Raw genomic sequence first — 23,060 nt, forward strand, 5'->3', positions numbered from 1 at the left:
GCAGGTCTCCATATACTTTGTTGAACTGACCCGTAATCTTCATCCCAGGACATCGGGCAATTGCCCCGGTTTCACCTCCCCACAACTGGGAAGCTCCAGAGGCCTGTGGTGCTTCCAGTTATGATATGATATGGTATTTGTAACGCGCCTATACACAAGTGTTTCAAGGCGCGACGAGGCAGGGAGGGGGGGGGGACAAGGGGAGACAGACAACGATCCTACTAGGCCAGGTGTCATTCAGATCGCGCAAGTGCAGGGGTAGGGGAGTGGGAAAAAGTGCAGGGGGAAGGGGAGGGGGAAAAGTGCAGTACAAGGTAAGTGGCGTACGTAATAAATAAATAGGACCAGCTGGTGGCTAGTGTGAGGTAAGTGCAGAACAAGTGCTGGGGGAGGGGGTGGCTGTAGGGATACAGAGACAGTCCCGCAGTGCAAAGGGGTTCCAGGGCATCAGTGCAAGTGGAGAGTGGCAGGGCCCATGACCGAGGCCGTTTAGAGTGGTCCAGTTGCAGGATCAGTGCAGTTTCAGTGAAAATTAATTAGCAGTTCAGCAGGGGAGAGGGAGAGGGAAAGCAGAAGCAAAGAGGAAGGTTTTGAGGTGCTTCCGGAACCGGAGATGGTTCTCCTCAAGTTTCAGGGAGGCAGGAAAGCTGTTCCAGAGGGAGGCCCCTGCCGCGGAGAGAGATCTACCCCCAGCTCGTTGCTTCGAGAAGCGGCGTAGAGATTTCAGTCCTGGAGAGATACGGTCCCCGGGCTTGAGGCCAAGGACAAGTCTCGCAGTTCTGTTCTGGATGAGTTGCAGAGGGCGGAGAGTGGAGGCAGGCAGATTAAGATAGAGGCTGTTACAGTAGTCCAGCTTCGAGAGAACCAGGGCTCGGGAGACAGTGAGCTTCTGGGGGAAGGAGAGGAAGGGAAGAATACCTCTGAGGAGGTGCAGCTGGTAGTGTGACCTCTTGGCGACGTCAGAAATATGAGGAGAGAAGGAGAGTGTGGAGTCGAAGATGACCCCAAGGTTTTTTGCCTTGCAGGTAGGAGCAGGGAGGGGGCCAAGGGAGGCAGGCCAGAGATCTACAGGGAAGGAGGGAGTGGGAGTACCGATGAGTAGAATCTCAGTCTTACTGGCATTAAGGCAGAGGTCATTGGCGGCACACCATTCTTGGATAGCAGACAGTCAGAGATGAGGGAAGGAGAGGGGGAGGCTGAGGGTAGCCTGAAAATGAGCTGGGTATCGTCCGCATAGCACTGGAAATTAGGGCAGAGAGCGGCGATGCGGTGGGCAAGGAGTGCCAGATACTGGTTGAACAGCCAGGGAGAGAGATTAGATCCCTGGGGGACACCACAGGTGGAGAAAAAGATGTCGGAGAGGAAGGACCCCAGTTGGACCTGGGAGGGTCGATTTGAAAGGAAAGAGGTCAACCATGCCAGAGCCTGACCAGTGATACCCAGGTTTTCCCGGAGACGGTTGAGCAGGATGGCATGGTTGACAGTGTCAAAGGCAGAGGAGAGATCGAGCAGAATGAGAACACACGGGGTGTTGGAATCAAGGTTCAAGAGCAGGTCTTCACGGATGTTCAGGAGAGCAGTTTCCGTGCTTCTGGCAGCTCTGAAGCCAGATTGATGGTCATGAAGACTACCAACAGATTCAGCATGGAGGTTAAGCTGGGAGATGGCCAGTTTCTCCAGGAGCTTGCCCAGGAAGGGAGTGATGGAGATAGGGCGATAGTTAGCCGGGCAGGAGGGGTCGGAAGAGGGTTTCTTGAGAAGAGGGTGCACAAGGGAGTGCTTGAGGGGGGAAGGGAAGACTCCAGAGGCGAAGGAGTGGTTGCAAAAGTCAGCCAGGGCAGGAGCCAGGGAGTCGATGTGGTCCTTGATAGTTTTGGAGGAACAGGGGTGAACCTGTTTAGACGAGACTTTCATAGATCGGACTTGTCTGGAAACCTCGTCAGCAGAGAAAGGTGGAAAGGCAGAGAAAGAGGGAGGAGGGGTGACCGCAGAAGGGCCAGAGGAAGGGCCGGGTAGACCTTGCTGACTTTGCCTTTCCCATAGTCCTTCCATTTCTGGCTCCTCTCTGGTGGGACCTTTTCAACCTTTCTTCAACATTTGTTCTTCCTTGGGGGTTTTTAAGCAGACTCCTATCCTCCGAAGCTAAATGCTGTCCCAGAGACCAATGTGGTATCCCTACATTGAATACTACCACTGTTTTTGCTTTCTTTTCTGCTCCCATGGCATTGACCCTGTTCGGTAAGATTTTCATATCAATGTTAAATCTTCCTGACCTGTGTCAACCCCAGAACTTTTTGCTGGACTGGTAGATTATTTTCCTATATCTCAGTGGGTGTCATTTTTAAGACCCTCCATAGTGTCTTTTAAAAGTTATCCTTGTTGACAAGTTTTTGGCAATAAGTGCTTATTGTTACTGGGTTGCCATAGGGGCTCCCCTCTTTCTCTGGCCAACCTTGCGAGAACTACAGTTCCCAAGGGTAGAAACTATCTTTAGATCCCTTTTACATTTTTAGGTGAGACCGCACCCCCCACCAGTGCTGGGGAGATGCTGAGTATCCCCTTTCTCATTTTAAATGTAACATTTATGTTACAAGGACAAACGTAACTTTAATGGCTGGTGGCAATTAAACTTTTTATTAATTCAGTGCACCTTTACCACGGGCTGTTTGCACAGCCTCACTAAAGGCGCACATGGGTGCTCATTTTACCAAAATGCCCCCCAGTCTTCTTTTTTCGCCATTTTAGCATTCTTTGCTTTTCTTGTTGCTTCTCCTGACATCCAGGGAAGGAAATTCCTTTGATTTTATTTTTTAATTTTTTTAAATCTTATCTTCGGGGGAATCCTGTGGATTCCCCACCCAGGCTCCAGAGTGTCTGAGAAGGCAGGAAGCGATGGAGGTGTCAAACTCTGCAGCCCTTTGTCTTCCAGTCTGACTGCGAGAATCCAGTTCAAAGTGAAAGGCTGACTGTCCTGAAAGGACTGCCAACCCCCGAAGTTTGAATATTGCAAGGCAGTTTGATTGGCTGGGTTCCTGCATAAAAGTCTGATCCTGGAAGCTAAAGAGATAGTCAACCACTGGAACCAAAAACGAAGAGGACGATGACAAACTCTGGTGAGGCGATTTCCAGCAACCGGAGAGCCTGCTGTGTAACCGCAGCCTGCTGTTACCCTTCCTTCCAATCAACCTGGGGACTCTGAAAAACGACGACCCAGAGCTTGGGGAGAACAACCAGACCAAGACCTGCGTTTTGAGCCATCCCACCTCGTGCTGCGACCTTTCAGGGCTGCAATACCCTGTCACTTCGAGCCATTGTGCGGTGCATGGTCTTCTGAATCTTATTGAAACTTTGTGTCTCCTGCTGGACCTCCAGAAGCATGAATAGTGTCCGAAAAGTCCCCTCACCACAGTGCTTGACTTTGCAAACAACAGGAATCCAACTGCCGATATTCAGTCTTCTGGCTTTGAAAAGGGTGCCAAAACCACAGAGCCGCATCCAGGAGTGAAGAAACTCTTTCCTGTAGCCTTCTGCGTAGATCTTTGCTGAAAAAGCCCTTCCAGGGTCCAGTCTTCATAAGGAATTCAGCGCCTGGGTTTTTGACTGCAGATCCTGAAGTCCTCCTGTTGCAATTCATCTTCTGTGCCCAGGTACTGTGTTGGCTTGGGTATTACTTACCTGAAGTGTCTTGTGATTCCTGTGTAGCTTTGGGGTGTTTTGTGATTGGGAGTCCTCTTGTCCAATTCACCCAGGCCCCGCGTGTCTTCTCTGAAGTCCCTGGATCCTCAACTAATTTTGAAAGTAGAATACTTGTTTTTTTGTGTGTAAACTTAATTTTTCAGATATTCATCAACATTCAGTAACTTGTATCATTGTATCCAATAACCTAACTTGAATACTAACATATACAATAAATTGATCATTTAAATAGTTTAATTCATAAACAATTATAGATATCTATCAGTTAACTAACAAAACTATCAACACTCTACTGCTACCAACCGTCTGAACACATGTATTGTACTTGTATATTAACTGAGTCCCGGAAAATGGAGAAAAACAAAGAAAAAAACAACAAATAAATTGCACACATGCACCAAAATGTATGAACATGCATTCACATTTTCTTGTTCGGATCTTCATTCATACAATTATTTCTATGGACCATTTAGATCATTAAATGGCATCCAAAGACCTAAGTAGACATGTTCCTGATATCTCCTGTGATACATTTCTCAAAATCTGATAACTGCACATCGCTAACCCAGTTCTCCACTTATGTTTTTTTTCCTAGTCTTCCACAATCTCAAGATCTGTTTCACTGCCACCATTAAAGCTGTGTCAATGCAACATCTATATCTCCTAGCAATGGCACATCTTCCCCTCTCGGACAAGAGAATTGCAGAAAAGGGTGTCCTCGGGAAGTCTATAGATAGTACTGTGTCCAAGCTGTCAATATATCACTCCCCCCCCCAAACCAGTTTATCTAGAGCAATTCCATACCATATGAATTAGTGTCCTCCTCTCCTTCCCACATCCCTAGCATACCTCATTGTCCAAAATGTCAAGGCTATACATGCGCACTGGTGTACAGCACAAGTAATCCATTTTTTGGTGAAATGCAAGTGAAGCGATTGAACAAGATAAACCTTTTGTTTGAACGGTCTTCATCAGGAGCGCTGACTTTGCCTGCAACCGAGTTCTATTGTAGCCTGCCTGCAGCTGGCTCCCAGACCACTAGGGTAACTCTGCCTCTGAGAGAGCTCATGTAACAGAATTGGGAAGGGCTGGATACCTTTAAGGGGTCTGCCTCGAAAAGTAAAACAAGTGTTGAAAAGTTTACTTACTTGTAAAAGAGTTTGTTTGTACCTGCCCTTGAGTGAGCAGTCACAGAAGCTTACTTACCTTGGAAGTGTTTTGTCACTTGTAGAAGTGTATGTAAGGTTATTTTACTTACCTTAAATATGTTCTGCCATTCTGAAAAGTATACCATTCTACTTTTCTTAAACTGCCTCGCCATTCTAACAAAGTAGATAGGTTAATTTACTCACCTGTGAATTGGATACCCCTCTAAAAAAATGTTATGCTTTTGGTTGCACTGTACTATTCCTGTTAGGATATAAATGTATCAGTGCCCTGAATTGGGTCTTGCATCCCTCGACTTGCTGTTAGCCTGACCAGAATAAGTCTGCCTTAGCTTATACTGATCCTTAAGTTGCTGATGGCTCCTTTTTAAAAGTATATAGGTTTTACCTGCCTAGAATTGGTCTGTGCCATTCTTGAAAAGTGTTCATTAGGTGTAGCTGACCTTGATATGCATGGTGCAATTCTCAGTGTAAAATGTTCTTACTGATCTTAGACTCAGAATCAGTTATAGGTAATTGTTTTTGGTAGAATAAGTGTTCCACTATTCAGAAAAGTATATAGTCTAGTTGGTTTACAATGTGATTTCTTGCTGAGCGTTGCAGTACAACTGCTAAGGGCTACTACCCTTGTATTACTGAAAGTAATCAAAAAGTAACAATTGGTTTTACTCCCCATTAATAGGTGTCGCCTGTACTAAGTGTGTATGATAAGCTCTGACTTCCCTAGAATTACTATTGGGTATTCTGAAGAAGGGTTTATGGTTTGGTCTGTGTACCTTCAAGCATTGTGGTGTGTTTTTATAAATGTGTTTGGCTCTATGACCAGTTCTTACCCCAACACTTAACTTGGCCTACTTGTATTTAAAGTAAACCTTTATTATATATAATGCTTCTGGTTGCCACTGTTTCTATGTAGTCCTTGGTGTGTTACAAGCTAAGTGTACTTTCATACAGCCTTCTCTCCCTCCTATGATGAGCCTGGCTGCTCTGTCTACGCTACCATGGACCCAGGTAGTACAGCCTTATACTAAGAATGGAGTCTTGTACTCTATCAGTTGAATGGTTTTACTAAGCCCTTAGTTTGAGTTCAGAAACATTGCCCTAACACGCATATGCATGCTATCACAAACCTTCCCCCTCTATATCCCTTCCTGTATCCAGAGCATCTATTATCCACTTTCGCATACTCTTATCTTCTCCTCACTCAGTTTCTTTATTCCAGCAGACCTAGGGTTTCTAGGATGGACTGAGTAGGAGCAGAATGTATGTTTATTGCATATAATTTTTCTAACATGACCTAATGTGATTTATTCCCATCTAACTTTTTTCCCCTTACTCCCCCTCAAAACAGCAATATAGAGCCACGGCTACTATGGGAGAGAGTAGAAAAGCTTGTGCCCAGACCGGGCAGTGGAAGCTCCTCGGGTTCAAGCAACTCTGGGTCTCAGCCAGGATCCCATCCAGGGTCTCAGAGTGGATCTGGAGAACGGTTCAGAGTGAGATGTGAGCAATAGATAATGTTTCTTTTTTTGCTTCTAAATTGCCTAGTAGAAACCAGGATGCAAATGCTGAGCCTCATGCAGAGGTGGAGGAGCCATCTATTCCCCAACGAGGGCGCGCTTTGCACCTCCAGTTTCTGTCCACAGCTATGATTGCGCGGCCAGTTTGAAGATGCAGTTGCTACATGTAACATAACCCCCCTTAAGCAACTCCTGTTATATGCATGCAATTCCATGAGGAATGGGAATAGGATCTGGTACAATTAGTAGTCACGTTGAACGTTAATTATTACTATTAGTGAAAGGCCATTTATTTTTATTTATTGCATTTGTAATAATGCCCAAACCCGGGGGGAGGGGTGGTATCACGGTGTTGGTTACAGAATGCTTGAATCTCTGATTAGTGAGAAAAATATTTACATTTCATACAGATGTTAGGGTTGCATGTACAAAAACGCAGCTTGTTACAGGCTTGAATATTTGGTTACAGTGAGGAATATAGTTACAATTCGAACAGATTTGTTAACGGTGCAGAATAAACCTCGGATACAATTAAAGAACAGATAGGTCGGGGAAGTGGAGATGAATCATGTTTAACCGAGACTTGTGTAGATAGTCGGTCAAGAGGACCTTCCACTGATTTAGTATTTATTAAAAAGCCAGATTTTTAATGTCTTCTTGAATCTCTGGTGGGATGGCTCAATTCTAGTATGAGAGGGGAGGAAGTTCAAGATTTTGGGTGCCATTACTGGAAAGCTGCTTCCCCCTGCCCTTGTGAATTTTAAACGTGGGATAAAGAGTTGGGTGCTATTGTTGGATCTCAGTGTTCTTGTGGCCTTGTTGTGGGTAATGGCATTGTTCATGTAGTTTTAGGCAAAGTTTGCATGCAGTACCCTCTGGGACCACTACACACAACTATGACTACACTTGTAAGCAAAACCAACCTTTAGTATAAGTTTGTACCACACTCTTTTTGGTAGCAAGCTGAGCAGCCAGGCTCATCTCAAGAGGGAATGCGAGCTTGTAATGGTGTTACACAAAGGTCTATAATAGCAAGTATTCAGATACACTGGTACTCAAGGTTTCTTGGTAAAACAATTATCAATTTATTGCACAATCATTTAGAAAGCATTCACTAAAGCAGGCAACCAATATCGCACCAAAATTATACAATACTGATTACTAAGCAGTTTAGCTCACTTGAAGTCGGAGCCAAATAGCATTGAAGTAGGAGCAAAAAGGCATAAATTGATAAAACGAATATTAGTTACTTTAAAACAGTGCAAATAGTTCACCAGAGGAGTTGATTCAATGCAATAGGTAGGCCAAAGTCAATGGACTAGTGTCTTGTATAAGTAAAAACGGTTCTGGTATTAAAAACGAAAAGTCTTTGCCACGGTTCTTAGAAGTAGTTCATGGAAGAAAGTTTTGTATGTCGGGTCACAAGCTGACCAGGCCTGCAAGTTGCCAAAGTTGTTTGCAGTGAGAGGTAGGTTCTCTTGGTCGGGTTTTCACAGTACCTCATATTGAAGAAAAGGATGCAGCTGAAGACTTCTGTTCCTGCCAGTTCCTGTAGATGTCGCTGTTCCTGAGCCTCAGTCGTGGGGACAAGATAGAGGACGTGGGGAGGACTATTGCACTGCACAGGGACAGATCACAAAGCTGGCAAATGGGCAAATCTTTGATTCCGGTTGCTGTTCTTCAAGCACACAACCTGGTGTCCTTCTCCCTGGTTAATTCTAACCAGCTCAGAGAATGGTATCCAGGTGGCTTACGAGTTGATTGGTCCTACCAACTCAACGGAAGAAGTCCTTGACGGGGCTTCTCTGTCGAGGTGAACTTGGCGATTCGGACCTGCAGCAGGCCTCCACCAGACAAACCAACGGTCCAGTAGTTGCAGCCGTCCTCTTCCAGCTAGTTTTCGGTTCTTTTGTTCCAGTGGTCGACTCTGCCTTTCAGTCCAAGAGACTCGCCTTTTAAACAGTTTTCTCCCATTCATTCCAGCCTAGCTGCCACTCACCCAGCAGGGTGGCTGTCCTTGCTGGACAGTCAGCCAGCCAATCATGCCAGAGTGCATTTGGGTCTCCTAGGAGACTGAGCACAAGGAGTTTCGGGCACCTCCCTCACTTCCTGCCCACCCCAGACACTCTGGTGCTAGAGGAGGTCTTCACTCTTGGAACCCACCAAAGGCGTAGGAACAAAGGGACCAAACGTAGTTTGGCACACAGAGACGCTCTAGCAGGACTTTTCCAAAAAGAAATGGCGAAAAAAGACCGTCACCTGTTTAAACAAAGGGGGCTGAGACGCCATCTTGAAAAACATGGCTCCCGTAATTTTTAGCTACCAGTGTTCGCGGTCGGGAAAAATCATGGTAGTTCTTTGTAAAACCACTGCCATCTGCCATTTCGATAGGAAAGGGTAGCGTTTGACTGCTACATGAGTTTCTAGACATGGGGGGATACTAGGTAACCCCTCCAGCACTCTATTGTAAGATGGTGTGTTTTGCGTCTAGGAATTTAAAAAGACTAGTAAAGTCAATTTAACTTTACATTCTCTGGGAAACAGTAGTTTATCCCAGAGAAGGTATTTAAACCTTGGGACAGGCAAAAAGGCTTCCCTGTGTCACTGCACTGAGGGTGCTGTGTGACACACTTGAAAAGATGATGCCTATGGAGTTGTCTAAAACTCCATAATCAAAGAACACAAGAGTAAAACAGACCTCAAAATACATGAGAGCAGGGAAAAAAGGCTTACTCTCTCCAGGTAGAAAAATCAAGTCCTCAAAATCCAGCAAAGTTGCTGGAGGTCTCTAAGATGAATGGAATTCGCACATGTATGAGAATTCTCCCTAACACGTAGGTGGGAGCAGTCTTGGCAAAGCATTTGTGGGTGAGGCAGAGTGTTTGTAAGAAAATTCTGCTTTAACAGGGAGCCCGTGAGCTTCCCTCCTAGTATTGGAGATGTGGTCAGATTTTTTTTTTTTTTTTTTTTTTAAGCCAAGGGCTGTGAAGCGCTTTATTTTGCAACAGTTGGAATTTGGCCAGATTTGTGTTTGAGGAGCCCAGAAGCAGTACGTTGCAGTAATCTAATTTAGACAAAATGAGAGCACGGGCAAGTGTGATACAATTTTGCGGGGTCAAGAATTGACGGTTTAAGGCGATAAGTTTGGAAGTATAAGAAGTGACTGATGAGAGAGCATTTACATGTTTGGTCATTGTTATGTTAGTGTCCAAGTGGACTCCTGCTTGAGGACTGGGATGTGTGTTCAATGGTGATGGATGAATAATCAGAGTGGAGAGATTTGATTTTGTCGGGGGAACCCACAATGAGAATCTGTTTTTTTTCATCGTTGAGAGACAGGCTATTGGTGGCCATCCAGTTTTGGATTATTGCATACATTTTGTTTAGTGATTGTGTCTTGCTCATGGTTGCCAGTGATGGGGATGAGAATCTGGGTGTCATCTGCAAAGTTAGTGTAGAATGACACCCATAGCGTCACGGGCTGCAAATAACAGCTTCGTATAAGCATTATAGAGGGAGGGAGAGAGGCATGAGCCTTGCGGTACCCATAGGGGAGACTGGTATGGGCTCTGCGGCTTCCTCTCCAATGGTTACTCTTGAGGTACGTTCTGAAAGGAAGGATTTGAGTAGGATACAAAGATTACCGGAGTCTCTTGTGGAGTAATCTGGACTTTGATGTCCAATAATGCGGTTTCGGTACTATGACTATCCTGGAAGCCAGATTGTCTAGCTCCTAGGAGGTGGTTCTGTTCAAGATGGTTTCGTATTTGAGAGTGGGCAATTCTATCGATTATTTTCAGCAGAAAAGGAACTGTGGTTATGGGCGGTAATTGGTAGGTAAAGTAGGGTCCAGCAATGGTTTCTTGAGGAGTGGGGTAACCCATGCTTCTTTAATGCTAGCAGGGACAATGTTAGTGCAAAAGGAAGCATTGACAAATTTAGTAATGTTAGGTGTTGGTGTGAGTGCGCAAAGTTTAACTAGGTGGGTGGGGAAGCAATCTCCTTTGCAATTGGATAGTTTTAACATGGCTATAGTGTCCAGAACCTGGTCTTGGCTGACCTGTGAGACTGAATTGCAATACTATGCTTTCACGATCTGTGCCCATAACTGGGGGAGGTGAGCTTTTGCTAGCTAGTAATTTTCTTTTGGCTAAGATTTTGTCTTGGGGCATGTCTATTTTTGAAACAAGTGCATTCTGTATAGTGGTACACCAAGCTTTGCTAGAATTGATCGGGGTGGTAGACGGGACCGGTTTTTCCAATTCTCTGAGAATGGTGAAAATGTCTTTGGAGTTCAATTTGCATTATTTATAGTGTTCAGGGTGTTTGCTTTGTGTGCTATTGTTAGGCAGAATTGCAGGCATTAACCTCTGGGAACACCAGACACAATTAGGACCACAGGTGTAAGCAAAAACCAACCTTTGGTATAAGTCTGTACCACACACTTTTGGTAGCGAGCGGAACAGCCAGGCTTATCTCAAGAGGGAATGTGAGCAATAGAAAAAGTTACACAGAAGTATCACAATCACAGTGGTTTAAGTAGACACTTGCAACCAAGGTTTGTTGGTGTAAAATACTTGCATTTATTTACACAGTGTTTTAGAAAACGTTTACTAGTAGTAATCAACTCAATATTAAACACCTATATACTACAGTAACAAACTAAGTTATAAAGACAGTTTGTGCAGCCCTGAAAAAGGAGCCAAATAGCACTTCAGTACTTTTCATGGGACTAAAAAGCATAGGTTTGTACAAAGGGTTAAACACTTTTTTTATTTGCATTTTTTAGATAATGCAAAGTTTCAATGTACCAGGAGGGCCGGTTCAATTCAATAGGCCAGGCCAAAGTCAATAGTCTAGAGTTCTTGGATTGGACAGCACAGTTGTGGTACAAATGGAGAAGTCTTTGTAAATGTTTTTAGAAGTAGTTCAGACGATAAAGCAAGATGTGTCGATTCACAAGCTGATTAGGCCTGCGAGTTGGGTACGTTTCACTAACTGGCATCTCTTAACCATATGGCACAGTACCTTAAAGTGGAGCAAAAAGATGCAGCTGAAGATGTTGGTTCCTGGAAGTTCCTGCGGATCTCGCTGTTCCTGAGCCTCAGTCGTGGGGACAAGAGGGAGGATGTCGGGACTCCTGCACGGTATCGTCGCCAGAGCAAACAAAATGGTGTCACTTCAGCTCAAGTAGCTGTGGCTTCCAAACACAAACTGGTGTCCTTCCCCCTGGTTAACCTTGAACAGCTCTGACCAGCTCCGAGAATGGTATCCAGGCGTTTGCTGAGTTGATTGGTCCCACCAACTCAAAGGGAGAAGCCGTCCTTGAAAGAGTAACTAAGTGACTCTGCTCCATAGACTGTGCTCCAATTAACTTTGGTTGTCGAGGCTCCCTGCACACTTCTAGTCCACTGACTGATATTTCTGTCCCTCATAGGTTTTAGAGTGTTATTGCTGGGAAAGGCCTGTCTAGACCTCATTGGAAGATTTAAGTATACCCACATGCTGCGAGAACCTGTTTTAACCTTTCCCTTCCTTTAACCTTTCCTTTATGCAACCTCAGAATCTATAACTAGTGATATATAAATGACATTATGTCCTTGTGAATGAATTCACCTCCGGGTGTAGGAAGTGTGTAAAAAGCATCTCTAAAGAGTATCTACTAAACTTGTGCTGATTCTGGAAAAGTATTTTTTTAAAGTATGTTGGATTGTTACCTATATTGCCCTTTTTAAAAGAACACTTATTTAAAAATTGAAGTTAAGTAACTATTTTTAACTGAAACCTTGAGTGTAAGTGTTACTTGGCTACTTGTATCTGTGAATTCCATTGCTACTGCTCCAAAGCTCATTTACCCCTCTTAAGGGGCGTGGCTGCTCAGTCACACTACCAACTTGTGTAATACAGACCTATACCAAAAGGTGGGTTACCTAATACCAAGCAGATACGTGTTGTGTACTCTGTTACTACATCAATTCCTGAGCTATTTTCTTTCTCAGAGAAGGTACAGCGAATGATTGCATTAATTTATAGTCTCCTTGACTACTGCAACACAATTTACTTAGGGCTGTGTAGAAAATCATTAGCTAACTTGCAGCGCATTCAAAATGTGGCTGCAAGACTGATCTTTCATTTTAAAAGATGTGACCGCATTGCCCTCTCTTTGCTCTCTGCATTTGGCTACCAGTGGCCAAATGATTCAATACAAGCCTTACCCATAAGGCTTATGACAAAACGGTTCTGCGCGGACCAGGAACCCCTTCTCAATGTTCCTGGGAGACCTCTTAGATCTGCCTCTTCTAAACCTTTGACTAACACCAAATTTAAAACATAAATAAGGTGGCTGCACATTTGCTGTCCAGGTCTTGACACTCTGGAACTCTCTCCCTTTTTCAATTCGAGACATTTTTGTTTAAATGATTCCTGAAAAGGTGATAAAGACATGGATGTTCCCGATACTAGCACCTCGATGCCTCTCGGGTTCTTGATGAAACACTTGATGGAGTTTGCTTGATGTTGGAATGGTGGGGCAAAGGTTACTGAAGAAAACACCTATAATTTTCATTTAAGCTTTGGGCACTTCATTACTGGCTTTGATTTACTGAATTTCAAAAGAGAACCTGCATCATAATCGCCTTTTCTTTATTTTTTTGTGGCGCCCGGTTATTTGCAGCATCATCTAAATCCGAAGGCTCGCCGTCTCAGCGTCTAGAAAATGCAACCAAAAAACCAGAAGAGAAGAAGGAAGTCTTCAGACCCATCAAGCCTGTTGTAAGATTATGAAATTGCCTTCACTAGCATTTCAGTGATATCCTCTGACAATGAGTGGCATGTTTTGGGAGAAATACTGGTTTTATAGGCCGTGTTTGTAAGATAAATGGAGTGGTAGTAATCTTCCCGTAACTGGATTTATTTGAATGTTTTTGCATACTGGTTTCCCACGTGGGAAATGTAAAGATTAGTTCAGCTTCGAGCAGGGTCCTGCATGTGTAGTTTCTTTCAAATATACAAGCAGTAAACTAGCTAAAAGAAAGGTTGCACTTTGTATACCATTTCTCGACTTAATCTTTTTTTTTTTGTTTTGTTTGTTTCTCTGCAAAATGTGACTCATGTGCTGGACCAATGATGACAAATATCATTATGTGACTTGTCTGATCAATTCTCCAGGGTGAAGTGGTAAGCTGTCCGATTTTACAATACAATGCTTTTATGTATTAAAGAAACAAATAATATTTTGTATCCAGTTTTAACATATCTGGCCCCTAAAGGCCCTTGGGGTTTCCTTTGAAACCCAACGATTTGATGCAAAAACTGCACTCTCACTTTATTAGAAGTGAAGCTCACTGTAAAGTTGATAGTCATTTATTTTCTTTGCATTTGTGATGAGTATATATTTTGGCATGAAGTTTTGTCCCTGCAGTTCCTCTGCTCGTTGGATATTGAGGCCTTGCTTTCGGATTGTTTGGCTTGGTCCTGCAAGCAATTTTCTGAATCCATTTATGAATACTTTTTGCATTGGAGGATATTAAGATGGATTTTTTAGAATATGTACTGGCGACTGATTTTAACAGGCCACCCTAGTTGGTGAACAGGGAACTCTGAGAGGTTAGCCAAAACTCAATCAAGGTAAACATGGCGAACAGTCATGCTATTCTCAGGAGAGTGAGAGTGGGGGGGGTCAGAGTTGTTAATTCCCAGAAATGTGCTAATTCCCTTCTACCTTAGAGGCCCCCAGAACTTTTGCTGGACTTTCAGACGTTTTCATTTTTATCCCGGAGTGAGACAGACGTTTTTCTCACTCATGTATTTTTCTGTGATTTTAACTCTATTCCTTTTGGTTTTAGAGTCTGACAAACTCCATAGGCATCATCTTTTTACATTGTCACACAGCACCTTCAGTGCAGCGGTACAGGGAAGTCTTTCAGATTTCCCAAAGGTTTAAATACCATCTCTTGGTTAAACTACTGTTTCCAAGAGCAGTGAAGTGAAATTGACTTTACTTTCATTGTAACTTTCTAGACCCAGCACACACTATCTTACAATAGGGTGCTGGAGAGGTTACTTAGTATCCCCTTTGTCTAGTGTCTCATGTAACATTTTTATGTTACACTTTCTACAGTTAATGGTAGGTGGCAGTGGTTTACTAACATTGTGTGTTTTTACCCGCAGGCTGCAATTGCAGACCCAGTAAAGCACCCATGGGTGCCCATTTTATCAAAATGGCTGCTGTCTTTTTTGTTGCAAAGGTCCTTCTTGAGATTTATTCTGCAAGCCAAAGAACGTTTGGTCCCTTTTTGATTTGTCTTTGGCAGGATTCACAAGTGAAGCCCACCTCTGGCTCCAGTATGTCTGGCCGGGGCAGGAAGTGAGGGAGGTGCCCGAAACTCCCTGTGCTTAATCCTATTGGTTACAGGAATGTGCCCAAAGGTGATTGGCCGGCTGGCTGTCCGGCAAGGGCAGTCACCCTGCTGTGTGATTGACAGCTAGGCTGGAATGAATGGGAGAAACCTGCATAAAAAGCAAGGTTTTTGGCTTGGAAGGCCGTCGACCACTGGACTTAGGAATAGAAAGAAGAACTTGGAAGAGATGCCTGCTGCAGCTCCTGGACTGTTTTGCCCGGTGAAGCCCTGCTGCTGTGCTGAAGTTCCAAATGCATTTCGAATAGCGAAGCCCTGCAAGGACGACTTCTCCCCTTGAGTTGGTGGGACCAATCAACTCTAAAGTGAACTCGTTTGGACATCCGCTCGGAGCTGGCTGTACTTCTGCTGCTGGAACCGAAGTGCCAAGGAGAGGAACACCAAATAGAGTGGACCGCTTTTTAGTCGGACCAGAGCGCCAGGAAGATCCTTCAGATTTCCCTGAAGCAGGACTGACCAATCCTGAGCCACCTCTACAGAGTGCTGAACCCCAGATGCGAGGAACATCTGAAGTAGTATCAGAGAACCGCAGTGTTGCTATTTGCTGTCAGACGCGAGGAGCTGAAACCGTGAAGTGCCACTGAATTGAAGTTTGCCTATTGCTACAGCCGACCTTCGCAGTGCAGGAGCCCCCAGACGTCCTCCCTCTTGTCCCCACGACTGAGGCACAGGAAAACATGTATCGGCACAACTGTACAGGAACAGAAGCCAGCTGGAACCATTTCTTCTAACCAAAGGTACTGTAAAGTCTAAGAACTTATATTTTATGGTGTAGCCTTACTTGTTCTCACTTGAGACTTCGCTTGGTTAACCTTGCAGAGTTACTTGCATCTTTGCCCCTCACAAGCCTCCCAGCTTGTGGCCCTTCAAGTGATTTTATGTCTACAAAACTTTCTAAAAACTTTGCAAGACTTTTACTTAGCTGCAAAGATCTTCAGCTCCCCTAGACTTTGCTCAACTAACATTGGCTGTCCTGGCTCCCTGAGAGACTCTTCTTACCTCTGATTTTGTGTCTTTACCTTTCGCCAGGACAAGGTTAATTTACTTTGCATTGGAGGGTTGAAAAAGTACTTACCAGTTTTATGAAGTATGTGTTAACCTTTGTTTTTCCCCCCTATCTAACCTTTGCACCAAACTCAGTATTGCTCTACATGTACCAGTGATACATCAATGTCCACAGTGTCCTAGCTATTTAAGTCACCTGAGGGTGTAGGGTGTCTGTGTGCCATCTCCAGTGGGTATCATCTGATTTAGAGAAACTAAGTGTACTTTGAAGTGTTACATGTTTTGCTCCCTTCTGAAAAAGGCTTATATAACTGACTGGTAAATTAATAATTGTTTAATCAAGAAACCTTGAGTGTAAGAGTTTATTTGCATACTTGTCACTGTGGATCCCCGTGTAACCTCACTACTGCTCACATTGACTTCTCTTGAGATAAGCCTGGAGGCTCAGCCACACTATCAATTTGTGTACTGCAGACTTATACCAAAGGTTGGGTTCCTATTGCCAGAAGGTCAAGGTTGCTGTAGTCTTCCAAAGGATACTACACACAATCTTGCCTAACACCCTCCAAAAAGTCAGATTCTTTACTTTGCTACTGTATAGCTGGGAAGGGGTTAATTTACATTGCATTGAGGGGTTAAAAAGTACTTACCAGTGTTGAGAACCATGTTTACCATTGCTTTCTCCTCTAACCTTTTCCTTTTAACACTTGACCCCTCTTGAGATGAGCCTGGCTGCTCAGTCACACTACCAACTTGTGTAGTATAGACCTATACCATTAGGTGGGTTACCTAATACCAAGAGGACAACGGTTGTGTAGTCTCCCACAGGGTTACTACATCAATTCTTGGCTAACAATAGCAAATTTGTATACAGGAGGTTTTATCCGTAAGCAATTGGTTTTCTGAAATATGGCAGAACGCAGACGCAGCGGAAGTCAAAGGTTCCTGTGGATACTTTCTAGTGTGAAGGAAAAAAGATACAAGAAGATTTAACCAGACTTAAAGATCCTGTTAATGGACTCACTAAAGGGACACAAGCAGTGGCTTGAGTCGGAGGTAAGGTATGCTCTGGGCACCCCTACATGCACTCCAACACTCTGGAGCGACTTTCTGGCATCAGGTAAACAATACCTTTTTCCCCCACCGTACCTTAGGTTTTGAAGAAAACGTTTGTGGTGGATGCTCTGCAATGTTGCAGCACTCGACCCGACCTCCAGGTTCCTTGATCTGATGAAAGGCAGGACATTGGACTGGATCTTTCATCAGTAGGTTCGAGGGAGGACCTCTGGCATGGCTTTCATCAATTTCTTTGGTTACTCTGTGGTTTTGGCACCTTTTTCTGCAGCACCAACAAAGTACTCGATTCCTCCGGTCAAACTTTTTCTGTTCCTGCAGTCCCACGCTCTGATGGGGTCTGGACAGGTTGGATTTTGGCTCTGGAGTGTCCTTGAAAGCACACCAAGGACTTGGGCATATTCAGCCTTTCCAATACAATGCACTCGAAATGGGCAGCATGTTGAAGAGGGAAGGTCTGAATATGCCCCTCATCTTGGAAGACCCTCCAACCGGAAGAAGCACCAGAGGCAAAACGACTGCTGATCGTACAAGCTCACATCCTTCCCCACTGCTTCCACAATGGACAACTACCACGAGAGGTCTCCTCCCTCATTAGAACTGACAGCCCTGGAGTAGTGCGAACATTACCCAAAGTAGACGAGGACGCACAAGAATGAGCTGGAGACTGCTATTTGGACAGGATTGACTAGTGCACTGAGAAGCCATGCCTCAAGCCTTTAGAGATATTGCGACAAAATAGCAGCATCAGACACGAAGCACACGTGCCATCCGCACTTTCGAGAGACACACCCAACTACACGAAGAATACATGCATACAGTTCTATGAGCTAGAGGACAGTGACCTATACATACTGTCTGCACGTTTATTATTTTTTCCATTCGCTTGCCGCAGCAACACAGGAACGCAAGAAGAGCATGTCTAACTGCTTGCAGATGATTACATGCAAATAACCTTATGGAATGACAGGAGCACCCATGGGACCTGACCAGCTAGAACACCCTAACCCATGGATACCGTGAGAGGACATATGCAGTAGAAGCCATACCATGGCTTAGGAAATCATAGTAGGTGTTAGGTAAGAGTTGCACAGAGCTGGTAAATCTTCCTGACCTGGGTCAACCCCAGAACTTTTTTGCTTTGCTAGTGGGATATTTTTATTTAATACCTCCGTGAATGGGAACCTTTTTCCACACTCACATAATCTTTAACTCTTTTTATGGATGTCATTTTTAAGACTCTCCATAGTCTCTCTTTAAAGTGATCCTCTTTAAAAACGTATTGGCAATACGTTCTTGTTGTTTCTTGGTTGCCCTAGGGGCTCCGCCTTTAACTTTCTTGTGCTAACCTTGAGTGAACTACAGTTACCAAGGGTAGAAAGGATCTTTATATTCCTTTTACATTTTAAGTGAAACCAGCACACCCCACCTTATGTGGAGTGCTGGGTTGATGGAATGTATCCCCTTTCACATTAAAACTGTAACAATTCTGGTACAGTGACAAGCTTACCTTCAATGGCTGGTGGCAGTGATACCTTGTATTAATATGGTGCACCTTTACCGCTGGCTGTGTTCACAGCTGCAGTAAAGGCTCCTAAGGATGCTCATTTTTACCAAAATGGCCTGTCTTCTTTTTTTCACCATTTTAGTGTTTCTTTTCGTTTCTTGTTCCTTCCCCCGACATCCAGGGCGAGAAATTCCTTTGTGTGAATTGTGTCTTCGGGGGGAGTTCCATGGACTCCCCACCCAGACTCCAGTCTATCTGTGAGAGAAAGAAGTGATGGAAGAGTCCTAAACTCCCCAGCCCCTTGCCTTATGCCTTGCTTGAATGGGGACAAATCCCAGTGGGGGGAGGGGGGTGGCTTGATGCTGGCTGTCCTTCTTGTAAAAAGCTGGGAGAGAATGCAGAGGTTGTGTTGTAATTCCTGATCAATATTGCGAACCTGGAAGCGGAAGAAAAGTCCACTGGAACCTAAACCGAAGAGGAAGATGAAAAACGCTTTGCAGTGACCGGAGAGCCTTCTGTGTAACCGGAGCCTGCTGTAGCCCTTCCTTCCAATCGACCTGGGGACTCTGAAAACTGACGACCCCGACCCAGAGCCTGGTGAGACCCACTAGACTCAAGAAGACCTGCATTTTGAGCCATCTCACGCGTTGCTGCGACCTTGCACTGTTGCAATACCCCAATACCCTGGGACCTCAAGCCATCGTGCAGTGCACTTTCAATTCTGAATCTCGCTGAAACTTCGTGAGCATCCTGGCGGATCTCCAGAGAGACAAATTGAGTCCGAAAAGTCCCCTCAACAGGGTGCTGGACCTTTGTAACGATGAGAATTCAACCATGATTTTCTGTCTTCTTCTATGCTCCTTGAAAAGGCGCCAAATCCGCAGAACCGCATTCAGCCGTGAGGGAAACCTTGCCTAGAGCCTTCTTCATCGATCCCTGCTGCAAAGTCCCTACTGAGGTATTTTTTTTTTCAGTCACCACGACAAGGAATCCACTGACCGTGTATTTGGCTGCAGACCCTGAAGTCCTCCTGCTGCAAAATCTTGTTCAATGCTGAGGTACTGTGTTGTCTTGGGTATGTACTTACCTTAAGCCTGTTAGGATTTCTGTGTAGCTGTGGGTTGTTTTCTGTGATGGGGAGGCCTCTCATCCAGTGCACCCAGTCCCCCTGCTAGGGTGTCTTATGCGAAGCCCCTGGACCCTTTTCTAACTCTAAAGTACTCACCTGTTTGCCCAGTTTTCTTTTGCTACTAAATAACCTATTCTGACACTGCCTGTTGGTCACTAGTCCTAGCGACGACCCCCCTTCTGCCACTGAGAACACTCCTGCTCCAAGAATAAGGGAAAGGTGTTCAAGGGATTGGGACTTCTGCCTAGAAAAGAAAATAAGTGTTTAAAAGTTACTTACTTGTAAAGAGTTGGTTGGTAACCGGAATTCTAAGAGTGAACAGTTAAAAAAAAAGTTCTTACTGATTTTGAATGTGTGATGCACTATTCTTAAAAGTATGGTTAACATCTTTTCTTCCTTAGCAGCTGTTTTCCCAGTCTAAATAGAAAGCAGATGTGAAGGTATTTTACTCTCCTGTGATTAGGTTGTGCCTCTTCCCCAAAGTAAAATGTTGGTATCACCAGATTAATTGGATGAGTGTCCCTCAACTTTGTCTTGCTTCCCTCGACTTGCTTCTAGCCTGTCCAGAATAAGTCTGCATTAGGTTGTTGCCTACCTAGAATAACTGAGTCATTCATGTAAAGTGTAACATTGGATTTTACTTTCCCCTTCATTGTGAGGTTAAAAGTATGTTGGTTTGACTTACCTTGTGTTAGCTTTGTGCCATCCTAAAATAAGTTACAAGAGTTGCTGCTTAACTCAATCTGGGGTTCCCTGATTTCAAAAGCACCTGTAATTGTATATTACATCCTTAGGTTTTACTCACCTAGTATAACTGTGTGTTATCACAAAAGTGGTCATAGGTTTTTACTGCACCTAGAATAAGTGTTTCACTATTCACCAAAAGTATATTTCCCAGTTGATTATGTGATTTTGTTCTGAGAATCATTATACAACTGGAAGGGTCTACTGTCCTTGCATTACTGAATGTAATTGTGAAAAGTAACCATTTGTTTTTACTCCCCGAGAATAGGCTTGACCTATACTGAATGTGTATGAAAAGGTTTTGACTTCCCTAGAACTACTATTAGATATTTGAGATAAGGTCTGTACTCGGTAGTCTGTGTACCTTTAAGTATAGTGTTGTTTTTATATTGTGAGTTCATATAATGTTAGTACTTACTTTCCCCCTAGATTTATATGGGCCTACCTGTATTTAAATAAATCCTTTATTTTTACAATACAAAGTGTTTCAGTGTTTCTTTGGATCATTTGTATTACAATTTCACTTGTACTGATTCTACAGCCCTCTCTCCCTCCTAAGATGAGCCTGGCTGCTCTGTCTCCGCTACCATGAACTCTGGTGGTACAGCCTTCAACTAAGAGGGGAGACTTGTATTGCCCCAGTTCAGTGGTTTTAATAAGCCCTTAGTTGGACTTGAGAAACTGTCCTAACAGTAGGCCATGATCGTCTTTGAGAAATTCAAAGCCACACAGAAGGCTGTGCAAACAGAACTACCGCGTTGGAAGTGATGCCACAGCCAAGGTCACAATGTTGCAAGCGACATTCTTCATCCTGAACCAAAGTAACACCAGCTGCAGAAGAGGCCATTTCGTATCACATACTAAATAGAGCTTCTGAGCTCACAAATGCGGTTTCCAAACAAGTGACCCTGCCGAGCTGACCCTGGGCCAAGATCTGGTGGCTGGGAAGAGCAGCCGTCTCATGGACCAGACAATCGTCACAACAAAATTGTTACACTCCGGCTACAGTTGTGCGCTGGGAAAGGATCGTGCTCATGGCAATAAGAGTCTATACACGATTGCAACGCTGACTTATACGGACACATAATTGCATATGCACCATGAAAACGTGTCTTACGGACTGGGAACCAAGTTCGTCCCAGGCTTGAGGGGGCCTGCGGCCTGACCAATCGAAATCCATGGCCCTGGGGGTGGGTAATTAAAGCCACTGACCAATCATTGTGTTCATACTGTAACAAATGGTGTCAGTTTTCGGGGATGGTCCAAACCTACGAACTGACGCCACTGGTCCAATGAAATAACCTCTATATGGGCTCCTATAGGGGGAACTACCACTCTGTGACCTATCCAGAGTGGCGGTAGGTTTTTGGAGAAGGGCCCCATAATGTGACGCAAATCGTGACACCACTTGCCACCAAAACAGGCCTGGAGCCTGAATGCAGCAAGATGTGCCTGGACTTCCCTCCGTGCATGTAATCTGTGGTTTGTTGGCTGTAATAAACCTCAATTGCACCTTGCTACTTGGGTGGACCTTGCGTTCCTTTGGGGAGAGGAAAAAGTTAGGCCTTCCACGAGTTCGGCATCCGCAGACTCATAGCATGGCTCTGCCTGCTTGGGGGTTCATCCTAACAAGGTCTCCTGGTATTGATGTTCCGCAGCTTTAGAAACACACTGGCCTCCCTCTCCCAGAATGGTAGATGGGCTGACAAAGAACAACAAAGGGAGGCCCCAAGTTGGTACTTGGGTGCCCCTATTGTGCACTACTGTGGCTATGGACATAGCCTGAAGTAGAAAAATAACACAATAGTTGGTAGAATACATCCACTGCCACCAGCCATAACTAGGTGATTGTCTATGGGACTAAAAGATCACAGGAGCAGAGAGAAGGGGGATACTAGGTATCCCTTTTGCACTCCTCATAAGGTGTTGTCGGCAAAACTCTCAGACTATAAGGTTTTTGGAGATATACTAAAGAACTGTAGTTACTCGAGGATAAAAAAAAGAATACCAAAGGAGGACCCTAAGGTTCCCCAGCAACACTGCCCGTAAGGAGCTGTGTGCTGCAATAGTAAAATATGGATGCCTTTAAGAGTTATGGAGAAAAATAGACTCTGTAGGATCGGTACAAAACAAAGAAGAGTTCCAAAAGGCAGAACCCATAATAGTGACTGAGTGGAAAAGGGCTCCACTCATTCAGGATTTCAGAAAAAGGTCCAGAAGTACAGCAAAAGGTGCTTGGGCGGGGGAGGGGGGGGGGGGGGTTCATTAGGAGAGGGGATGAAGCATAAAAATGATAAATCTCCTTAACAGTTGTCATGTCAATATGATGTGGACCACCACATCCAAGACTCTGGTTATAAAGTAGTGGACGTGCTTATGAATCTCAGAAAACATTTTGCCTTTCCGTTGACTGTTCACATGGAAGCAGCTCAAAAATGGACCCCAAACACACTTTCAGACAGAAATGGGAAGTTGGAAAGTAACCCTACTGCCAGCATGTGGGGAATCTGTTTTTGGGTCAATTTTGCAAAAACATAAAATTAAAAAGGGTTTCATAGTATCAGGAGCTGAGTTAATTGTGCAAGTTGCAGGTTTAAATCCCTGTGCACCACCAGTCATTGATTCTTCTGCATCCTGAGTCTGCTATTGTTGGGTAAAGTAAAATGTATGTGCTTTGATTCTTAGCTGCAAGGTAATGGCACTTGGCACCATATACGTTCTATCTTATTGTAATAGCTCTAATCCTTTGGTGCAAGTTTGACATGTATGTGTTCATCAGTGCTGTTATAGGGTCACATTATT

General features: G+C 44.3%; 1 protein-coding gene across 4 annotated transcripts in view; it reads left to right on the forward strand.

Annotated features, from left to right (window-relative positions):
* The window catches only part of MAP4K4 (mitogen-activated protein kinase kinase kinase kinase 4), a 917,846-nt gene that overhangs the window by 757,076 nt on the left and 137,710 nt on the right, over positions 1 to 23,060 (forward strand). For all 4 annotated transcript variants that reach the window (XM_069636727.1, XM_069636728.1, XM_069636729.1 and 1 more), the window contains 3 exons: positions 6,214 to 6,365; positions 13,056 to 13,153; positions 13,550 to 13,558. In XM_069636727.1, the coding sequence (XP_069492828.1) occupies positions 6,214 to 6,365; positions 13,056 to 13,153; positions 13,550 to 13,558 (259 nt within the window). The remainder of the gene's footprint in view (positions 1 to 6,213; positions 6,366 to 13,055; positions 13,154 to 13,549; positions 13,559 to 23,060) is intronic.

Source organism: Ambystoma mexicanum, chromosome 7p (assembly GCF_040938575.1).
Source record: "Ambystoma mexicanum isolate Mex_15411 chromosome 7p, UKY_AmexF1_1, whole genome shotgun sequence".
Lineage (NCBI taxonomy): Eukaryota > Metazoa > Chordata > Amphibia > Caudata > Ambystomatidae > Ambystoma > Ambystoma mexicanum.